Below are 17,414 nucleotides of genomic sequence, written 5' to 3' on the forward strand. Positions count from 1 at the left end.
GCTGCCCCAGTGCAGGCAGTAGCTGCCGCTAAGCGTTCCCGCTCCCCCCACTGCACCGCAGGCAGCGCCAAGCTGCCGCCCTGGGCTGGCGGGGGAAGCAACCCGGACATCTGAGGCCAGCACAGGCCTCACTTTTGCTTTGCATCGCTCCACTGGGCTGGGAGCAGGCAAAGCTGCGCAGGCAGGGCTGGCAGGGCTGCCCTGAGGCTGTGCCCGGGAGGATACGTAGAGGGAGCAATGGGCTCTGCCCAGCTCAGTGTACAATACCCGAGGAAGGAGGGGTGCTCCTGGCACAGGTATGGTGGGGGCCGGCCAGGACAGCAGCCACCCCCTCCCTGAGGGCCGGGCAGGAGGGAGCCTTCGCCCTTGCCCTTTCCCGGGATGGGAGCTGCCTGCAGGCGTGTGCCCGGGTTCAGCCCTGCGCATCCCAGGGCATCGCTCTGCTGCCGGCCAAGGGGCAGGTTCATGGTCTCCACACCCAGCTGCTCCGTGTTCCTGGGGATCATTGAGGGGATGTGTGGTTCCTGAGCTGCTAGGAGAAGGGGACCCCAGGAGGAGCTGGAGAGACGGGGCAGGGGCAGGCGGGTCGGGGCTGCCCTTGCAAAGACCATCCCTCCCCACAGCCTGGCACGGGGATGCAGACGTGCCTGCTCAGGGCAGTGGGCTGGAGCTCGGCGGCCGTGCTGGGAGTGCTGGGGGTGGCCGTCTTCCTCCTGGTCCTGACCCCGGTGAAGGATGCTGCCCTTCCTATGAGGAACAAAGTAGGTTGCCGGTGGGACCGGGGGGAGCCCAGGAATGACCACCAGCCCCTTTCCACCTCTCATCCTTCTATCAGCCCTGCCTTCCTCTCCACTTGCAAGTCTTCCCATAACCAGCCCAGCTTTTCAGGGCTTAACCTAATCAAGGTAGCACTGGGCAGATCAACCACAGCCCCTAAACCACGGTCCTGGGTCCTTGCTAAGGATGGGAGAGAGCAGAGCAGCCCTCCTCCTGGGACTGCTCCATCTGCCACCCTAGACACTTTCTCTTCTCTGTTTTCAGACATCCAAGTCACCTGGTGGGTTTACATCTCTCTCTCCTGTTGCTTTCTGCTGGCTGACTTAAAAAATAGTCAAGGTTTGTGAGATTTGCCACTCCCAAAAGTCTGGGAGCAGCTTTGGCAGCCTGAGCCCTTTGGGACATGCCTGGATGCCTCCCTGCTCTGCAAATCGCCCTGCTGACCTCCATGTCTTCCCTTTCCGAGCTGTGACTCCCTCGAATGGCTAAATCAGGGAGGTTAGAGGTGGAGCAGGGCTGCTAAAGGGAGGTTGGACATGCAAACCTGTGCTGCTTGCGTTCAGGCACAGGCAGCGAGAGCAGAAGCTCTCAGAAACCCCCGTGGCACTTGGTGCAGCCCCGTGCGTGCTGTGACCCCGACTCCCCTCTGCCTCCCCCAGTACGGTCTGGTGTTTGACGCTGGCTCCACACACACGGCTCTCTACATCTACCGGTGGCCTGCGGACAAGGAGAACGGCACCGGCATCATCTCCCAGGTGGAGGCCTGCACTGTGTGCCGGAACGTGTCCATGCCTCTCTCCCAGCCTCCTCAATTGCTGTCCCAGACCCTCACAGCATCGTCGATGATCTGAGCCTTTCAGCTTGTGCTGGGCCAAAGGGAGATGGCCTGGTGGAAGAACCGAAGTAAACTGTTAGGGGGGCATAGTTTGCATCTTAGGGGGCCCTACAGTAATTGGGGGATCCAGAGGTGGGTAAGAAATTTGGCACCCCAGTTTGCACGGCTCCTGGAGCCCATCCAGTCTTGCAGCCGGTGGTTGTGCATCAACTCACAGGTTGGGATGCTGGATGCGCAATTTGCTCTTTCTCTCGTGCAACTGCTTCCTTGGCTCTTCTTTCCACAACATCTCTTCACAGCTTCTTTCATAACGTGCGGCTTCCTGTTCCCATGGGGCCTCCTAAAAGCTCTGCAGAAGTCCCTAAACATTACTGTTTTTCTGCCGGTTTTTTGCACGCGGTTCCTAACTGCTCTTTGGGTCAGCAGTTTCCATTTTGGTATCTGTATGGCACCAAACACAGCAGAGTTTTGGGCTGTGGCTGAGACATCTGGGTATTGCCAAGGAGCTCCACAGAGCTCCCTGGGCCTGGGGAACGGGTGGACGTGTCCCCTGGGGGCTTTCTGGGTGGACGTGTCCCTGCTGTCCTGTCCCTCCTGAGTGGCACTAAGCTCGCTCCATCACGGGGTGCCCTCTTGCAGGACCCGGCATCTCCAGCTACGCAGACGACCCGGCTGGGGCTGGAACCAGCCTGAAGCCCTGCCTGGACAAGGCCATGGAGATCGTCCCGGCAGAGCAGCAGCGGGAGACCCCCACCTACCTGGGGGCCACAGCAGGCATGCGGCTGCTGAGGTACTGGCACTGCCCGGAGCCGCGCAGCTCCGACCCCTTCCCCCCCAGGCGTTTCTGCATCGTAGCCGGAGCAGGGGTCTGGGGGCACAGGGGTCTGGGGGCACGGGGGGCTGGGGGCACAGGGGGCTGCTGCCCGGGCAGGCCAAGGTGATGGGCAGAACATCCACGTCTGCAGTCTGCCGGGGTGTCCAAGAGAGCCGCTTGCCGTGCCCACGGGGAAACGCCCCAGCCCACTCCAGCACCAGCCTGGCAGCAGCCCCAGAGGTGGATCAGCCTCCTTTGCCAGACTTGCATTGACCTTCCCGCATGCTCAGGCAGAGCCTGCAGGCAGCATTTTTAGGGAGACTCCCAACACACCAGTTGAGGGATTTGGCGGCTTGCAGGAGCCAGCCCACGGGCAGGGCAGCGATGGACGGGGATGCGCCCTGCCTCTGAGCAGCCCCGCTCCTTTGCAGAAGACAGCAGCCTCTTGCTGTTAGCCCTGCACTGAAAGCTCTCCAGCCATTGCCTCCTCCACCGTGCGGTATTTATCTCCTTCCCTGGGCAGGGAGCAGAACAGCACTAAGGCCGAGCAGGTCTTTGCCGAGGTTGCCAAGGCCATTGGCGAGTACCCTGTGGACTTCCGCGGAGCTCGGATCCTCACAGGGAACGAGGAGGGCTCCTTCAGCTGGATCACCGTCAACTACCTGCTGGAGACGCTCGTCAAGGTGTGGGCTGGGGGATAGGGCAGAAGGTGATCCCCCTCCCTGCTGTGCTGCGGTCTGGGCTGGGAAGCTTATACCCCGTTGGTCACCCTGTGCTGGTTCCCCATGGGTAATGCCCGGTGCTGGGCAGTGCTCCTTCACAGGCAAGTGGACCCACCCGCCGGCAGAGGATGTGGTTGGAGCTCTGGACCTCAGTGGGGCTTCAACCCAGATCGCATTCCTTCCTGGGACCACCATAGGTGACAGCAGGACGAGAGCCCTTCTCAGGCTGTACAGGACCAGCTACTCCATTTACACCCATAGCTACCTCTGCTACGGGCAAAAGCAAGCCCTGAAAATGCTGATGGCAGCCTTACACCAGGTAACTGCCTCCAGCCTTGTGCTCCTCCGCTGCAGCCTGAGCCCCGATCTCACTGAGTTGGGCAGGCAGCACCCACTGCGTGTGACGGCCGCTGGGCTTGGTGCCTTCCTGCAAACCTCAGTGAGGATGGTGGATACAAAAGGGCCACCATGGCAGGAGCCATCCCAGGGGTGTCCCAACAGCAGGGCAGGACTGAGCCGAGATGGAGATGGACACCCCAAAGCAGGATGACTGACCACAGGTGCTGCCGGGATGGTGGGTGCCTGGGGCCCCTGTCCCAGGGCCATCTTGCCCACCAGATCTCCATCCCTGGCCTGATGAAAGGGTTGTGTCAGCCCAGCCCCAGTCACAGGTAGCTGGAAGGATCCAGCCTTGAAGGAGGGAACCTGCTGGGTGCTGGGAGGTTGGGGAAGACCCAGCGAGATTTTTTAGCACCAGTATGGTAATGAATAAGTTGGTTTTATGGGTAGAAATGTGAACATGCTGGCCTTCAGCTGTAGGCGCTGGGCACGGGAGAGTGAAGGGAGGTGTTGTTGCCACACAGGGGGACCCTCACGTCCATAGTTTGGGTGTGGGGTGAGGGCTCAACACTGGTTCATGCTGGTTGCAATGGGCAAAAGACCACATCCAGAGCACGTTGCAAAGAGAAATCAGTGTCCGTTTTGTTTTTGCTTAAATGGCTTCTCAGCCTTGGCTCTCCCCTGAGTCTGGTGACCCTACAAAGGAAGAGTGGGGACAAAATGGGTCCACGCTCAGCACAGGGTGCAAACCCCCAAGGCCTTGGGAATGCGACCATCACCATAGCTTATCCCTGATCACAGCGTGGTCATGCCATGCTTGTCCCCGTGATTCTGTGCCTGCACCCCATGGATGAGACCCCATGGGTGGTGGGGCCAGCATGCTAGTGTTCTGCATCTGGTTGTGGGAACAGGCGCTGTCTGTGGGCTGTTTCTCTCCTTTCCATCCTAATCCTCAGTGCCAGGGTGATGCGAATGACTCCTGCTCCGTCCAGGGCAGCTCATCTCCCCAGCAGATATCACACCCCTGCTACCCCAAGGGATACCAGGAGAACATCACCACGGCAGATCTCTATGACAGTCCCTGTGTCCATGCACCGAGCACACCCAGCCCTGCACAAGTCCTCACGGTGACGGGGACAGGTGACCCAGCAGCGTGCAGCACCGCCATCCAGAAACTCTTCAACTTCACCTGTGGGGCCAACAGGACGTGCGGGTTCAACGGGGTTTATCAGCCGCCCGTGAGGGGACAGTTCTTCGTAAGGCACCTCCGTCCCCGTGGCTGTGGTGGGGGTGTGGGGTTTTGGGGCACCAGAAGCTGGCCATGACCCCAGGAAAAGTGCTGTAGGAAAAAAGTCTAAATAGTGCCAGCCCTGAAAGCTGGGATGTGCCCAATGCATGGAGACATGCAGGGTGTTCACCAGCGTGCCAGGCAGACCCAGACCTCTGTTGTCACAGCACCAATCTCTTTCGGTGTGGGGAGCAGTCCCAGGGCTCCCTCCCAGCGGGTCGGCAGACATCACCCTGCGGTGCTGAGAGGTGGCCTTAGGGACCCCTGCAGAGCACCCGGAGGGAGGGGTGGGGGGGTGGCAGTGGCCTGGGTGCATCACTAACCTGCCGCCTTTGGTCTTAAAAACCCACAGGCCTTTTCGGGGCTTTATCACAACCTTCACTTTCTGAACGTGACTGGAGGGCAGCCTCTGAGCTTGGTCAATGCCACCATCGGGCAATTCTGCACCAGCAGCTGGGAGAAGGTGGGATCCTGCCCACGTTTCGCCTGGGTGCTGGGCAGCCTGAGGGCTCATCCGCAGCCCATCCCCTGCTGCGCTGGAGGGAGCTGTGAGGAGCACAAAGATCTCTGGACAGGGAGAGCGATGGGAGAGCAGCCTGCAGCCTCCCAGGTCCTCCTTGCTCCCCAAGCCCAGGCACCCCTGGGTCTTTGCTCCCAGCTGCACTGTGGGGCTTTTCCCCACAGTGTGGGTGCATCGAGCGCTGCTCCGTGCTGGCAGCCCCACCCATCGCTCTTCCACCTCTGCAGGTGCAGAAGGAGTTCCCCACCACGAACAGGACCCACCTCCGTGACGCCTGTGCAGCCAGCTCCTACGCCCTCACCCTTCTCCTGCAAGGCTACAAATTCAACCACACGACGTGGCTTAACATCCACTTCGCCTGGCAGGTGGGAAAGTGCCCGGCAGTCCCCAGCTTCCACGCTTTGTACCGTGAAATGGCTTGTGCCCACCTGGCCGCTGCCCCTGCCCTGCCTGAATGGGGGAGCAGGGGATAACAGGGCAGCACGGTCCACTGCCCGTGCCCAAGGCAGCTCTTGAGTTACACTCACAGGTACCTGCTGGGACATCTGGCCTGGGCCATTTATGCTCTCCCCCAGCTTGCCTCACTGACGGGGTATCTGCAGCCCAAGGTGAGCACAGATACGGTGGCTGTGGAGCAGGGCTTGGGGGTGCAGCAGCAAACGTCTTCTCTAGCTCTCCTGCTTGCATGGTACTTTGCAGCCTTTCACATCCCTCTTCCTTCTCTGTCTGCACAGGTCGCTAACATAGATGTGGGCTGGACTCTGGGCTACATGCTCATTCTCACCAACATGATTCCCTTGGAGACTCCCCAGAGAGTCACAGGGCTCCAGAGAAGCAACTGGATAGCAGCCACGGTTTTACTGGCCATCATGCTCATCCTCATCTTCTGCCTGCTCACAGTCATATGCTGCCAGAAAAACTCCTCTGGTTATGAGAGTCTCTAGCAGCGCTGGCTCCAGAGGCTGCCAAAGCCACTTAGTCCTTCTGCCACACTTGTGCGAGGAGCTGCAGACTGGGGAATCACCCCCACGTGTCCAGGAGCTGTGAACTTGTAATGTGGGGCACCTGCGTCCTGGCCTGGTGAGCTGGAACCGGCACAGGCTTTAAAAAAATCCTCCCTGTAGCTGTGTGCTGTCTGGTTTTCCTTTCCCCTCGCTGCTGGTTGGAGATGCTCTAGGACGGAGGGGATGGCCGTGTGGGGCAGAGGCTCAGCACTGGGAGTGTGGGGACCACAGTGATGTGGGGTGACTGGAGATGGTGGGACCAGTGGGTCAGGGAAGAGAAAAGGGATGTCTGGCAGCAATGGGATCATCATGGGGCTGGTTACAGCCTGCAGCAGGTACCCGATGTGGGGTGGATGTGTCCTGCCCCATCCCAGGACAAAAGTCTGCATCGCCCATGGCCACCAAGAAGGTGGTCAAACATTGGAACAAGCTCCCTGGAGAGGTGGTCAATGCCCCAAGCCTGTCAGTGTTTAAGAGGCATTTGGACAATGCCCTTAACAACATGTTTTAACTTTTGGTCAGCCCTGAAGTGGTCAGGCAGTTGGACCAGATGATCATTGTAGGTCCCTTCCAACTGAAATATTCTATTCTATTCTATTCTATTCTATTCTATTCTATTCTATTCTATTCTATTCTATTCTATTCTATTCTATTCTACGCCAGTCAGAGGGGCAGTGGCAATGGGGCTATGGGGGGGAGCTGGCCCAGTAGACAGGACTCTGTCTAGGACTGGGAAGCCCTGTGAGGTGGGGGATGGCAGCAGCCCCCTGCTCTCCTGCACGAGGTTCCTCTCCGGTCTGGCTGCACCCTGTGTCTGTGCCAGACAGACGTCTCACCCTCCCCTTCCAGCACGCAGGGCTATTTGGGAATGCTGCTGGGACATGTCAGGGGCAGCTCCTGGGGCACCCTTTACATTTTTGGGGAGTCCTGCTGGCAGCCAGAGGATGGGTGGGGTGAGACACCCCAGCTCTCAGAAGGAAAAGGCCTGTCCTTTCCTTCAGACAGAAACAATAAAATCATAACCGTTCAGGAGCAAAGTAACAGTCATTTCCCCATTTGTTGACATTTACAATGTTTATTTGGATGACGAGAGCTGCGAGACACCTGCCTTTCTGCAGAGACACTAAAGGTCAGCTCCTTGCTGCTGGGAGGCAAATAACAAGATGAATCATCCACGGGGCAGATAGCGAATGAGCAGAACCAAAGGCAAAGGCGAGGGCGCAGCTGTGGGCAGGACCCAGCTCAGCCGCATGCACAGGGTCAAGGCAGGACTCGTAGCCTGTTGGAGTCTCAGCCTGACACCCACGGCGTCCAGGCCTTCTGCTGGTGGGACAGTCTGCTCTCCAGGAAGACACTCAGGAACATCAATCCCTTTATCCCAGAAGAAAAGGAAGATGAGATGAGATGGACCCTCCAGTGAGGCATGGACCACACTTCTGACTTTGGGTGCTCAGTTTGCCTTCTGTCTCCAAGACCATCAGGTAAGCCTGAATGATGCACTCTCAAGAGAGCCAGCTGGACTGCCGCAGAGCCTTGCACACCCTCATGCTGGCAGACCTGGCAGGGACCTGCCTGGCTGCCGGCAACCGTGGTCAGACCCAGCATCGCACGAACCACCCTGACACCAAGTGCCTGCAGCCATGCACTAATAGTCTGGCACTTGGGGAGCTCTTCCACAGCCAGGCTGGCTCTCCACAGCCCCACGTGCCAACCAGTGGGGGATGGAGGCCAAATCTGTAACAGGCATAGAGGTGTAAGGAGGCAGATAGGCATGGCTGGGGTGCCTGTGGTGCGTAGGCTGATCCCAGCAGGTCTCCACAGGAGTGGAGCTTCTCTGGAAACCTCATGTGGTGCCTATCTGCATGTTGGGGGCAGTCCTGTGGAAGGCCAGACCTCGGTTCTTCAGTGCTGTAGAGGTTAACATGCTCAGCATTGTTGAATGAGCCTCAGGCTGCCAGTCCTGCTGGCAGAAGTGCAGGGCACCGCAGTGCAGACAGCCCTCCAGCTCCGATATGCTCCTGCCGCGCTCCGAAACGCAGCCGGGCTCCTACACCCACAAGAGCAGGAGCAGGGCAGCAAGCCCCAAGGCAAAGGTGAGGATGATGAAGGCGACGGCTGCAGCCCACAGGGAAGAAACATGCCCCTTCACCCACACCGGAGCCTCTGCCGGGATCATGTTGGTGAGGTTCAGCATGTACCCCAGCGTCCAGCCAATGTCGGTGTTCCCAGCCTGCCCGAGGAGAGAGGGGACGATGAGTTAGCCCTGCAGGAAAGCCACACCAACAATGCAGGGCCACCTACTCCTGCACAAACGGGGCGCAGTAGCTGGCCCCACACGCAGTGCCATGCTGGGATGTGGGGCAGGCAGGGCTTTCTGGACCATGGCTCTCATGGCACCCCGACGTGGGAAGCTGGCTCTTTCCCCTGGTGCTGCCTCTACTGCCTGCAGGCTGGGTTTGCTGCCTACCTTCATCTGGAAGAAGATGTTGTTCCAGCTGGTCTCATTGAACTTGTAGGCATCGAGGAGGAGTGTGAGGATGTAGTTGGCAGTGGCACAGTATTTAGGCAGTCGCTCAGGATTTTCCTTGGGGTAGCCAGAAGACAGCTGGGGTGGGGACATGTTTGGGGAGGAAGGGAAGTTATTTTGCAGGTGATTTCCACACAGGGACAATGCCCTGACAACGGCTGCATGAGGGGCAACGGCTCCACAGCCACCAGCATCCAGAAAAAGACTCCTGGACCAGGCAGGTATTTTGGACCTGTCCACACAGGGCAACTCCTTTGAGGAGGATTTACTCTCCACATGGAAACAGAGACATATTGGAGCTCCTCCTGCCCCAGATTCTCCCATCTCAGCCTCCTCGTGCAAGGGGCCCTTGCTCTCTGCCCCATGGTTGTCCTACCACATCTCTTGGCCTTATCCATCCCCAATTGACTTGTCTCCAGAGTGGTGCCAGCAGCTGGCTCCCCTCTCACCATCCTCCAGGGCTCCATCCCCACCTCCATCCCCAGCTCCTGTGGTGGTGGGGAGATTTTGCTGCCTTCAGCTGCCCTGGCTGCCCCTTTCCCAATGTTGCATGAGCAAGGAGGGCCCCCAAGGGTGGGTGCAGGATGGTCCTGGCTCCCTCACATTGCTCAGGGATGGCTCTGCTGTGTAGGGCACAGCTCAGCAACCAGGGAGGCTTGCCACGGAGGGGTCCCCGCTCCTCTTCCCCCACCCCAGGACCCCTTTGCTTGTGAAGCTTCCCCACAGCCTCCCATCGTGGGGAACATACGTCTTCCCAGCTTCTTGTGCAGAAATGCTCGATGGTCTCCCTGACAGCGGCCAGCGACTGCCCCTCGGTCAGGTTGAGAAACTTGAAGTTATAGTAAAAGGCAGAGAAGGCCTGAAAGGCAGGAGGTGGAAATGCCGTTGAGTTACAGTGGGGAAACCCCCCCGGCAGCTGCCCCCATCTCCCTCGAAGCAGGAGGTGGGCTTTGTCCTTCACCAGGTTTGTCCCACTGTTGCATAGTCCCAGGACATCGCTGTCCATGTCCCAGCAGAGATGATGGGCTGGGGGTGCAGGTGCCCACTGGCTACAGCAGCTCATCGAGCACAGGCAGAGCCTTGCCTCAAGGCTGCTGGCTAAGTTGTTTTTTTTTTAACTGAAAACTTTGTTTTTGACTAAGCACCTGTTTTATTAACATGGTCCCATTTGGAGAACTGGCTGGAAAACCAGATGGCAGCAATCCCTGCTGTGCCCTGGGGCAGTGGTAATTTGGGTGCTTCTTGCCCCCATTCTGCTGCGGGGAGGTGACAGTGCCATGGGGCACACAGGGACACCACAGCACCCGGGGACATGCTCTGCCCGGGAGGTGGGAGGACGGGATTTGACTTACAATGAACTGCCCGCTGACTGGGGGCTGGTAGACGCCATCGAAGGTGCAGTCCTGGCTCTGGCCGCACGCCGAGAAGTTGAACAGCTTCTTGACAGCAGCCAGGCACCCGCTGGCATTGCCCCTGCCCTCCAGGGTCACGTTCCTGTCACCGAGGGTCAGGCGTGGGTCGCTCCGGTTGGTGCAGGGGCTGGTGCGGAAGGAAGACAGCGAGACAGTTTCACTGTAGTCTTTTGGGTAGCAAGGGTGATCGACTCGCATGCTGGAGGATGACTCCTGGGAATAGCAAAATCACAGGCTGCAGCCTCCTCCAAACCCTCTTGGCGGGCATGCTGGGCGGCAGGGTTCACCCAGCGCTGCCCCCAAAGCCACGGGTGCAGGCATCTCCCACCTCCTCAGCAGGGAAAGACCCTCCTGCTGTTTAATCCTCGTCTTGTTGGCCATCTGCAGTCCCAATCTGAGCTCAACACTAATTCTTGCTCTGCTTTGTCTCATTCCCTCTCCCTCTCCCCTAGCCAGCAGGATCATGGTTTGGGGCACTCAAAGCCCTCTCCACCCCAGCTCTAGCTCTGTCTCTAGCTCCAGCCCCAGCAAGGGACACCACCTGGGACCTTCCTGGATGTGCAGCATGAGCAAACCTTCTTGGCTTGCCAAGGCTGCTCCTCCTGATAAGATGCAGCTCCGTGAAGACCCTCTTCCCCTCTGACCTTCCAAAAAATGGCCTGAGAAAGATCTCTGGTTCACTTTTCTCAGGTCCGTGCAGTCACAGAGTAGTTGAGGGGAGGTACAGGCGTACCTGTGCCAGCCCCCTCCTTAAAGCGTGACCAACTAGATCAGGTTGCTCAGAGCTTTGTCCCATCGAATTCTGAATTTCTCCAAGGATGGCGACTCCACAGCATTTCTGGGCCCTATTCTGATATTTGACCATTCTTATTGGGAAATACCTTTCCCCTGCATCTGGTTGGAAACTCGCATGTTCCAGCATGTGCCCATTGCCTCTTGTCCAGTCACTTTGCACCTCTGAGAAAAGCCTGGTCCTGCCTTTTCTACGCCCTGTGCAAGGCAGCTGTGTACAGCCAGAAGATCTCCCCCAAGCCACCCCTTCTGACGCTTCCTACTCTCCTCTCCACATCTGCCTACCCACGCTCCAAGGAGTCTGTACCTGCTCTCAGTCCCTGCTGATGCCTCTCTGGAAGAGCATTGCTTGTTCTTATTTTATGCATTAACAAGTCTGTGGTTGGTACCATGAGACCAGAGTCCAATTACCCGCCAGTTCCCCTCTCACCGCAATTAATTCCTTTGCCAGTCGCTTCAGCATCTCGTTCTGCCCGTAGCAGAGGTAGCTGTGTGTGTAGATGTTGTAGTTATACCCGTACAGCGTGAACTTGGAGGCTTCATTCCAGTTTATCACTGAACCCTTGGGCATAAAGCTGATTTGAGTGGATGCTCCTCCAAGATCCAGCGCCCCAAAAATGTTGGCCGCCTCTGGACGAACCCATGTGTGTGCTGTGGGGGAGTACTGCCAAGGCGAGACAGGAGAGGAAGAGGAGGAGTAGATGGCTGGGCTTACTTGGCCTGAGCAAAATTCTCATCCCACTGAAGTCAATAGGGTTTTGTTATTAAATTCAACGGGTATTCAATTCCATTATTTCTGTACGTGAGACCCCACTGCCTTCCCTGCCCAGCCAGCCTGGCCACTCATCAGAGCCAGAAAAAACAGAGATTGAACTGTCTGATGGTCAAGACGTGCCAACGTGCTGCGGGTTCACGTGGCTCTGAGTCACCGGTCCCCAGACCAAAGTGCTGGTGGGGACCTGGCTTGGATGGGCTGCCATTCCTGAAGAGCAGGCTGCAGAGGTGCTGGTGCAAGGGGAAGGACAGAAATCCTCCAACAGCCTGCACAGGAGCCCGACGGTGCCGGCACCGCTGTGAGCTGTGGCAGTACCGGGACAGAGGGTGGCGGGAAAGAGGTCTGGTTCAAGCTTCCTTCACACTGGCAGGATGAACCACAACTGGGGCCTCGCAGCGCCACACGGAGATGGACCTTCTCAGGGCAGCACGGCAAAGCCTGGCAGGAGTAAACCATCCCTGCTGGGCTGCACGGCCGACCTCGCTGTCCCCAAGAGACCCTGTGTCCACATGGTGCGGAGGTGTGCCCTTAGATCTTAACAAGATGCCCCAAGATCTTAACCCCCATTCCCGATTTTTCCTTCCTCTTTCACTGTGGGCAAGCCAGAGGATAACCAGCTGCTTCCCCTGGATCATTCCCGAAAGCCGTTAACCCAGACCTTTCCTTCTGTGCTAAGCCAATTTAAGAAAAATCAGAAAAACTGTATTAGCAAAGAAGGAGTGGGTGTTTCACCGTTCTCCCACCTTAGTGAAGGAGTCCAGCAGGTAGTTGATGGTGATCCAGCCATAAGCCCCCTCCTCCTCTCCTGTAAGGATTCGAGCCCCTTTGAAAGCCACGGGGTACTCTCGCATGGTTTTAGCAACTTCGGCCAGGACTTGGTCTGCCGCTGAGCTGTTCTGTTCCCTAAGAAGGACTCAAAGGTCAGGACACATACCCAGCTACATCAATACTACAGAGGAAACGCAAGGAAAGTGGTTTTTTCCCAGTTCCACATACTCCAGTTTTTTGCAACAAGCAGTTTGTGTGAATTTATGTTTCCTGCTACATAACTTGCCAAAGCTGCTCGTACAGCGTAAGTCCCAGCTGTCTACATTTGGCATCACAAATCTAAGAGCAATAGCAACCTCTTCCCTCCAGTGCCGCTTGATCCCGGTCGCACAGAGGTTTGCCAGGCCACCTTTCCCTACCTAAGTATCTTCGTAGTGCTGGCGGCCAGAGGGGGTTGTGCTGCAAAACCCAGGTTTGAACATCACCCACTGACTGCACCAAAGCCAGAGCTGGCTGCTGAGCTCGAGTGAGTCTTTTGGGACGGTGCCAGCCTGGTTTCAGACCTCTGAGTGGGGGAAGATGTCTTGGGGCTGCTGGCATGTGCTCACTCTCTGAAACGAGTAACCGTCAGGCTATGGCCCGGCTCCTTCCCAGGGAAAGGGTCAGATTGCCAGGGCACAGAAATGATGTTAGATATCTGCAACCATAAAACCAAGAAGCATGAAATGAAGGCTGACATTTTAAGAGAGCTAATATGGGCTGGAGAAAGGTAAGGGCAGGTCCCGCAGCACCCTGTTGCCTCCTATCTCTGCCCTGCTCCCCCGCCAGCACCCGTCCGTCTGGGCAGATGGCACATCCGCTGGTGGCATCTCAACTCCCTTGTGTTTACAGAATAATGAAGAACAAACAAAGAGCTCTCAGAAGCATTTCTTGTTTGGAACTGGGCATGCAGCACCATCCTGGGATGTGGGGTCCCAGGATGCCAACAGACACCTCTGAGCAGCCTCTCTGCCCCAGGGCCAATCACTCAGGACAGCTCAGCCACCCGTGTGTCCCCACCGGGCTGCCTTCTCCCCACTCCCCAGTCATTTGCTCACGGCAGCACATGAGCTGGGAGCTCCTGGCAGCCTGGCCCCATGCAGGACACTGTGTCCTGGCAGTGGCTGCTTGCAGCTTGGTTGCTGCTCTGTCACCCCCGCGCCCCACAGCGATACCTCAGTAGCCTCATGCCTGCCGTTGCTCCGAGATAAGCTGGGACATCCCTCTGTTTTGCAGCAGGAATGACCTTCAGGGCTTTATCCAGGCACTCCCTTAGGGAATCGCCAGCTTTCGGGGGATCATTGGCATAGCTCGATATGCCTTGCCCTGGAAGAGAGTCAAGCTGGGGCAGGCTGAGGGGAACAGCTGGGGACAGAGATGTGGGAACGAGAGGACATGGGGCAGCGAGGTCTGTCACCTCTTAGCAACAAAGGGTGCTTTGCCAGGGTCCCCTGGTCCCCCAAGACCTGACTGACCCATGCTTACGTTCACCTCCTATGGCTTCCCCACATCTCCCGTGCTTTCAGCAGTGTCCCCAGCTCTATGGATGAGACCTTCCCCAGCCAGGACAGCAGCTTGGGCAGCTGGGGGCAGTCCAAGGTGGAGGAATGAAAATCCAGAGCAAGACCAAAGTGCTTCAGTCCCACCAAGCATGTGGGCACTACATGGTGCTGAGGACCCTCCAACCATGAGCGAAGCCAGTGGGGAGTCAGGGACCACCCTGCAGCCAGGGCTCCCCACCGTGCCAGCAGTGACAGCCTGATGGACAGAGCTGCCCAGCGTGGGCAGGCCAACAAAAGGAAGGGCCAGGTCATCCCACCCACCACATGAACACAAAGGGCAGCACCAAGCCCATGGCAGGGGGATACTGACCCTGGACATCACAGGACAAGGTCTGGCTGACCACACCAGTGTCGTTCTCCTTGTCTGAATCCCATGCGTAGACAAACAGAGAGGTGTGGGACGAGCCTGCATCAAACACCATCCCATACTGGAAGGAAAAACCAAGACATCACACTGGCGGGAGGAGCAGCAGCCTGCCCCTGCCCCCACCATGGCCCTGCCAGGGTGGTGGGGCCAGAGGATGCCCCAAAAAACATCTCTCTAAGGCACAGCTGTCATCACCATGGCAGAGCAGAGTGGTGACATGACAGTGCGTGGCCTCAGCATGGGCATTTCTCACAACAACTGAGGGACTTTTTCATTCCCTCTCCTGAGGTCTGTGCAGCAATGCCAGCTCACACAAACATTTTCTTGGCTGTTTCCTTATGCTTTTTTATATTCTTTCTTGGTTACATACCTTTTGTGTCTACACAATGGCCTCAAGTTGTGCCAGGGAAGGTTTAGATTGGACGTGAGGAAAAATTTCTTTACTGAAAGAGTGGTTAAACATTGGACCAGGCTGCCCAGGGAAGTGGTTGAGTCACCATCCCTGGGGGTATTTAAAAGACTGTAGATGAGGCGCTTAGGGACATGGTTTAGTGGGCATGGTGGTGTTGGGTTGATGGTTGGACTCGATGGTCTTGGAGGTCTTTTCCAACCTTAATGATTCTATGATTCTATGATGCACTGGGTCCACCCTGGGGCCAGCAACTCTCCCATCTCCAGTGCTCTCTGCTACCCCCATGGCTGCACCCAGCCTGGGCAGAGACTGGCAGGGCCACACCAGCCCCAGTCCAGGAGCACCCAACCATGTGCCTCTCCCCCGTAAAGCCCTCCACCTCACCCTAAAACCGTGCCAACCCTCTTCCAGCAGCCAGGGTAGGATGCTAAGCTTCAGGGGAGGGACGGGGAGGAGCCATGATACTTGTGCTGTCGTGTGAGTGGGTTAGGACAGGCTGGCGGGAGCTGGCAGGAACAAAGGCCATGTGGAGGTGTATCGTCCTGCTGTACGGTGCTCTGGGGCTTTGCCCTACCCGTCTGCCCCAAGGTAATCTCCTCGAAACACGTCAAGCACATAGAATGGTGGCTAGTTTCAGAGGAGGCTTCCCCCCCTAACTTTGAGGGGGCCAGGCTGTATTTCTTCTGCCTGCATCTTGAGATGGGAAGAAAACACCCACCCAGCTACTACAAGGCATTTCCTACTGCCCACCCCCCCCCCAACCCCAAAGATAAGCTGTTGTCTCTGAGCACCTGCTCAAGGTGACTGGTCTCTGCAGTGGTGCTCGGGGACCTTCTTTTGGGCTCACCTTGACCGTGGGTGGCAGGGCGACATCTTCAATCTTTACCAGGCTGAGAACAAGGGCAATGATGGAGAGTGCAACTAGTGCCCCGACGATGGCGTTGGTGAAGTGCTTCTTGTTAACAAACATTGTGGTGAAGGCTCCTGCAAACCCAAACACAGGAGAAAGGTGGTTGGACACGGCTGGCTGGGAACAACGCTAGTCACTGAGAGCTACAAGGAGATCAGCTCTGAAAGCTGTCCCCAGGCTGACATTATCTCAAGCTGTGTAACTCGGAAATCCTGGTGGATAATCAGATCTTTCCCTGGGAAAAGCAACATTAGGATAAAATAGGGGGGGCTGGAGGAAAGAGGGGTTTGTTGCCCAGCAGCCTGGCACAGCCATGATGGGATCGCAACAGTCCTCCAGGTCCCGCACCCACTCCTGCCCAGCTCACCACTACTGGGAAAGATCAGCTCCAGGAGGAGCAAAAGAAACACTGCACCAAACAGAGGAGAGCATGGGAAATTGCAAAAAAACCTCGACGTGAGATATTGTAGAAGGGGAAGGTGATTTTATTTTACAAGATATAAGTAAGGTCAGCTCACCTTAAGGTCAGCTCACCTGCTGGCACTCCCAGACCCGTGCACCCAGCAGCACCCAGACGTGTGTGCCCAGGTGGGATCGCTCAGAGCTGGCTTTCGAGTCCTTGCTGTGGCTCTGGGCTCCTCCACTGCCGGCAGCAAACCCAGCTTGGACTTGCCTTTTATGTCCTTTGGAAGTGGATACTGCTTGAAAATCTTTTCCCCATTATTTTATCTCAGACCTCATCAGCCTTAGGCAAAACTCTTGAATATCAGTTCTTTTGTTTGTCTTACAGGTGTATTTATGGCTCAGTTAGGCATCTTCCTGACACCTTATCTTCAGCCAATTAGTTCCTCCTCCTCATTTGAATGAAATCACTGAATTTGCTCTCATCAGTCTTAATATTTCCATTACGAGTCTCTACAAGGTCTATGAGAGGTGACAGTGATATTTCCAGTATCCAATGCCCTGAAGTCACATGCAGAGTGGTAGGTGCCTTGATAATAAGTTTTATTACAATGAGAAGGAAAATCACATCAGAGGAGGAGGATGGCCCTGCCAGGGGGGTCTCAGCAACGTTCACTGAGCTTTGCCAGCGGAGACAGAAGAGGCCAAGACACCATCATGGCCCAGCTGCGACTGCAGTCACCCCTTCTCAGTGTGTGACCCAGCTTCGAGCTGCTCCTGGGTTGGGGGTCCCTGCAGACACGGGGACTCTGCGGAGGGCTGGGTGAGTGGGGAGGACTCAGGTCCTCGCAGCCCCCAGCTCTGCCAGCAGCCTCCCATCGCTCCGGGCACGTGTTTGAGGCTCAGCAGTGCAGGCAGGGTATCACACCCCAGCCACAGAGCCCCGGCACCCCTGCCCTGGGACGGGGAGGGCTGGTGGATGTGGGGACCTGCTCTCTCTGGCCGATACAGCGAAGCTGCTTCCTGCTGATTCAGCTGCCTGATAAGAGGATGCCAGGGCTATCTCAAGGGCGATCGCAATGGAAAGATTCAGTTCCCAGCTGCCTTATCTCAGCTGAGTCAAACACAGCCATGCCAGAAGGGAAATGG

At 57.1% G+C, this 17,414-nt stretch overlaps 2 protein-coding genes across 2 annotated transcripts; one reads left to right on the forward strand and one right to left on the reverse strand.

The window, feature by feature from the left end:
• Positions 1-635: 635 nt before the first annotated feature.
• Positions 636-6,239, forward strand: LOC143168672 (ectonucleoside triphosphate diphosphohydrolase 8-like). The gene is made up of 9 exons (XM_076355357.1): positions 636-761; positions 1,437-1,551; positions 2,249-2,402; positions 2,950-3,109; positions 3,237-3,467; positions 4,480-4,743; positions 5,128-5,238; positions 5,523-5,660; positions 6,030-6,239. Exons 1-9 carry the CDS (start codon positions 636-638, stop codon positions 6,237-6,239), a joined length of 1,509 nt encoding a protein of 502 aa, XP_076211472.1.
• Positions 6,240-8,346: 2,107 nt separating this feature from the next.
• LOC143168599 (ectonucleoside triphosphate diphosphohydrolase 8-like) lies at positions 8,347-16,480 on the reverse strand. Its single transcript, XM_076355183.1, has 10 exons — positions 16,398-16,480; positions 15,801-15,937; positions 14,485-14,602; positions 13,788-13,938; positions 12,549-12,708; positions 11,461-11,694; positions 10,179-10,451; positions 9,575-9,685; positions 8,767-8,904; positions 8,347-8,529 (listed from the first exon to the last, which is right to left on the reverse strand). The coding sequence occupies exons 2-10, from the start codon at positions 15,921-15,923 to the stop codon at positions 8,347-8,349; spliced, it is 1,491 nt and encodes a 496-aa protein (XP_076211298.1). The 5' UTR covers positions 15,924-15,937; positions 16,398-16,480.
• Between the last annotated feature and the right edge of the window lie 934 nt (positions 16,481-17,414).

The sequence above is a fragment of the Aptenodytes patagonicus genome, chromosome 18, assembly GCF_965638725.1.
Source record: "Aptenodytes patagonicus chromosome 18, bAptPat1.pri.cur, whole genome shotgun sequence".
In the NCBI taxonomy this organism is placed as follows: domain Eukaryota; kingdom Metazoa; phylum Chordata; class Aves; order Sphenisciformes; family Spheniscidae; genus Aptenodytes; species Aptenodytes patagonicus.

Excerpts from the sequence above, each read along its gene's own strand:
- LOC143168672 (XM_076355357.1), top strand. The coding sequence starts at position 636 with ATGCAGACGTGCCTGCTCAGGGCAGTGGGCTGGAGCTCGGCGGCCGTG. Across the intron at positions 3,468-4,479 it reads TGATGGCAGCCTTACACCAG|GGCAGCTCATCTCCCCAGCA; the intron begins GTAACTGCCTCC and ends TGCTCCGTCCAG. Across the intron at positions 5,239-5,522 it reads GCACCAGCAGCTGGGAGAAG|GTGCAGAAGGAGTTCCCCAC; the intron begins GTGGGATCCTGC and ends CCACCTCTGCAG.
- LOC143168599 (XM_076355183.1), bottom strand. The coding sequence starts at position 15,923 with ATGTTTGTTAACAAGAAGCACTTCACCAACGCCATCGTCGGGGCACTA. Across the intron at positions 14,603-15,800 it reads CCCTGCCACCCACGGTCAAG|TATGGGATGGTGTTTGATGC; the intron begins GTGAGCCCAAAA and ends TTTTCCTTCCAG. Across the intron at positions 9,686-10,178 it reads CAGTCAGCGGGCAGTTCATT|GCCTTCTCTGCCTTTTACTA; the intron begins GTAAGTCAAATC and ends CCTGCCTTTCAG.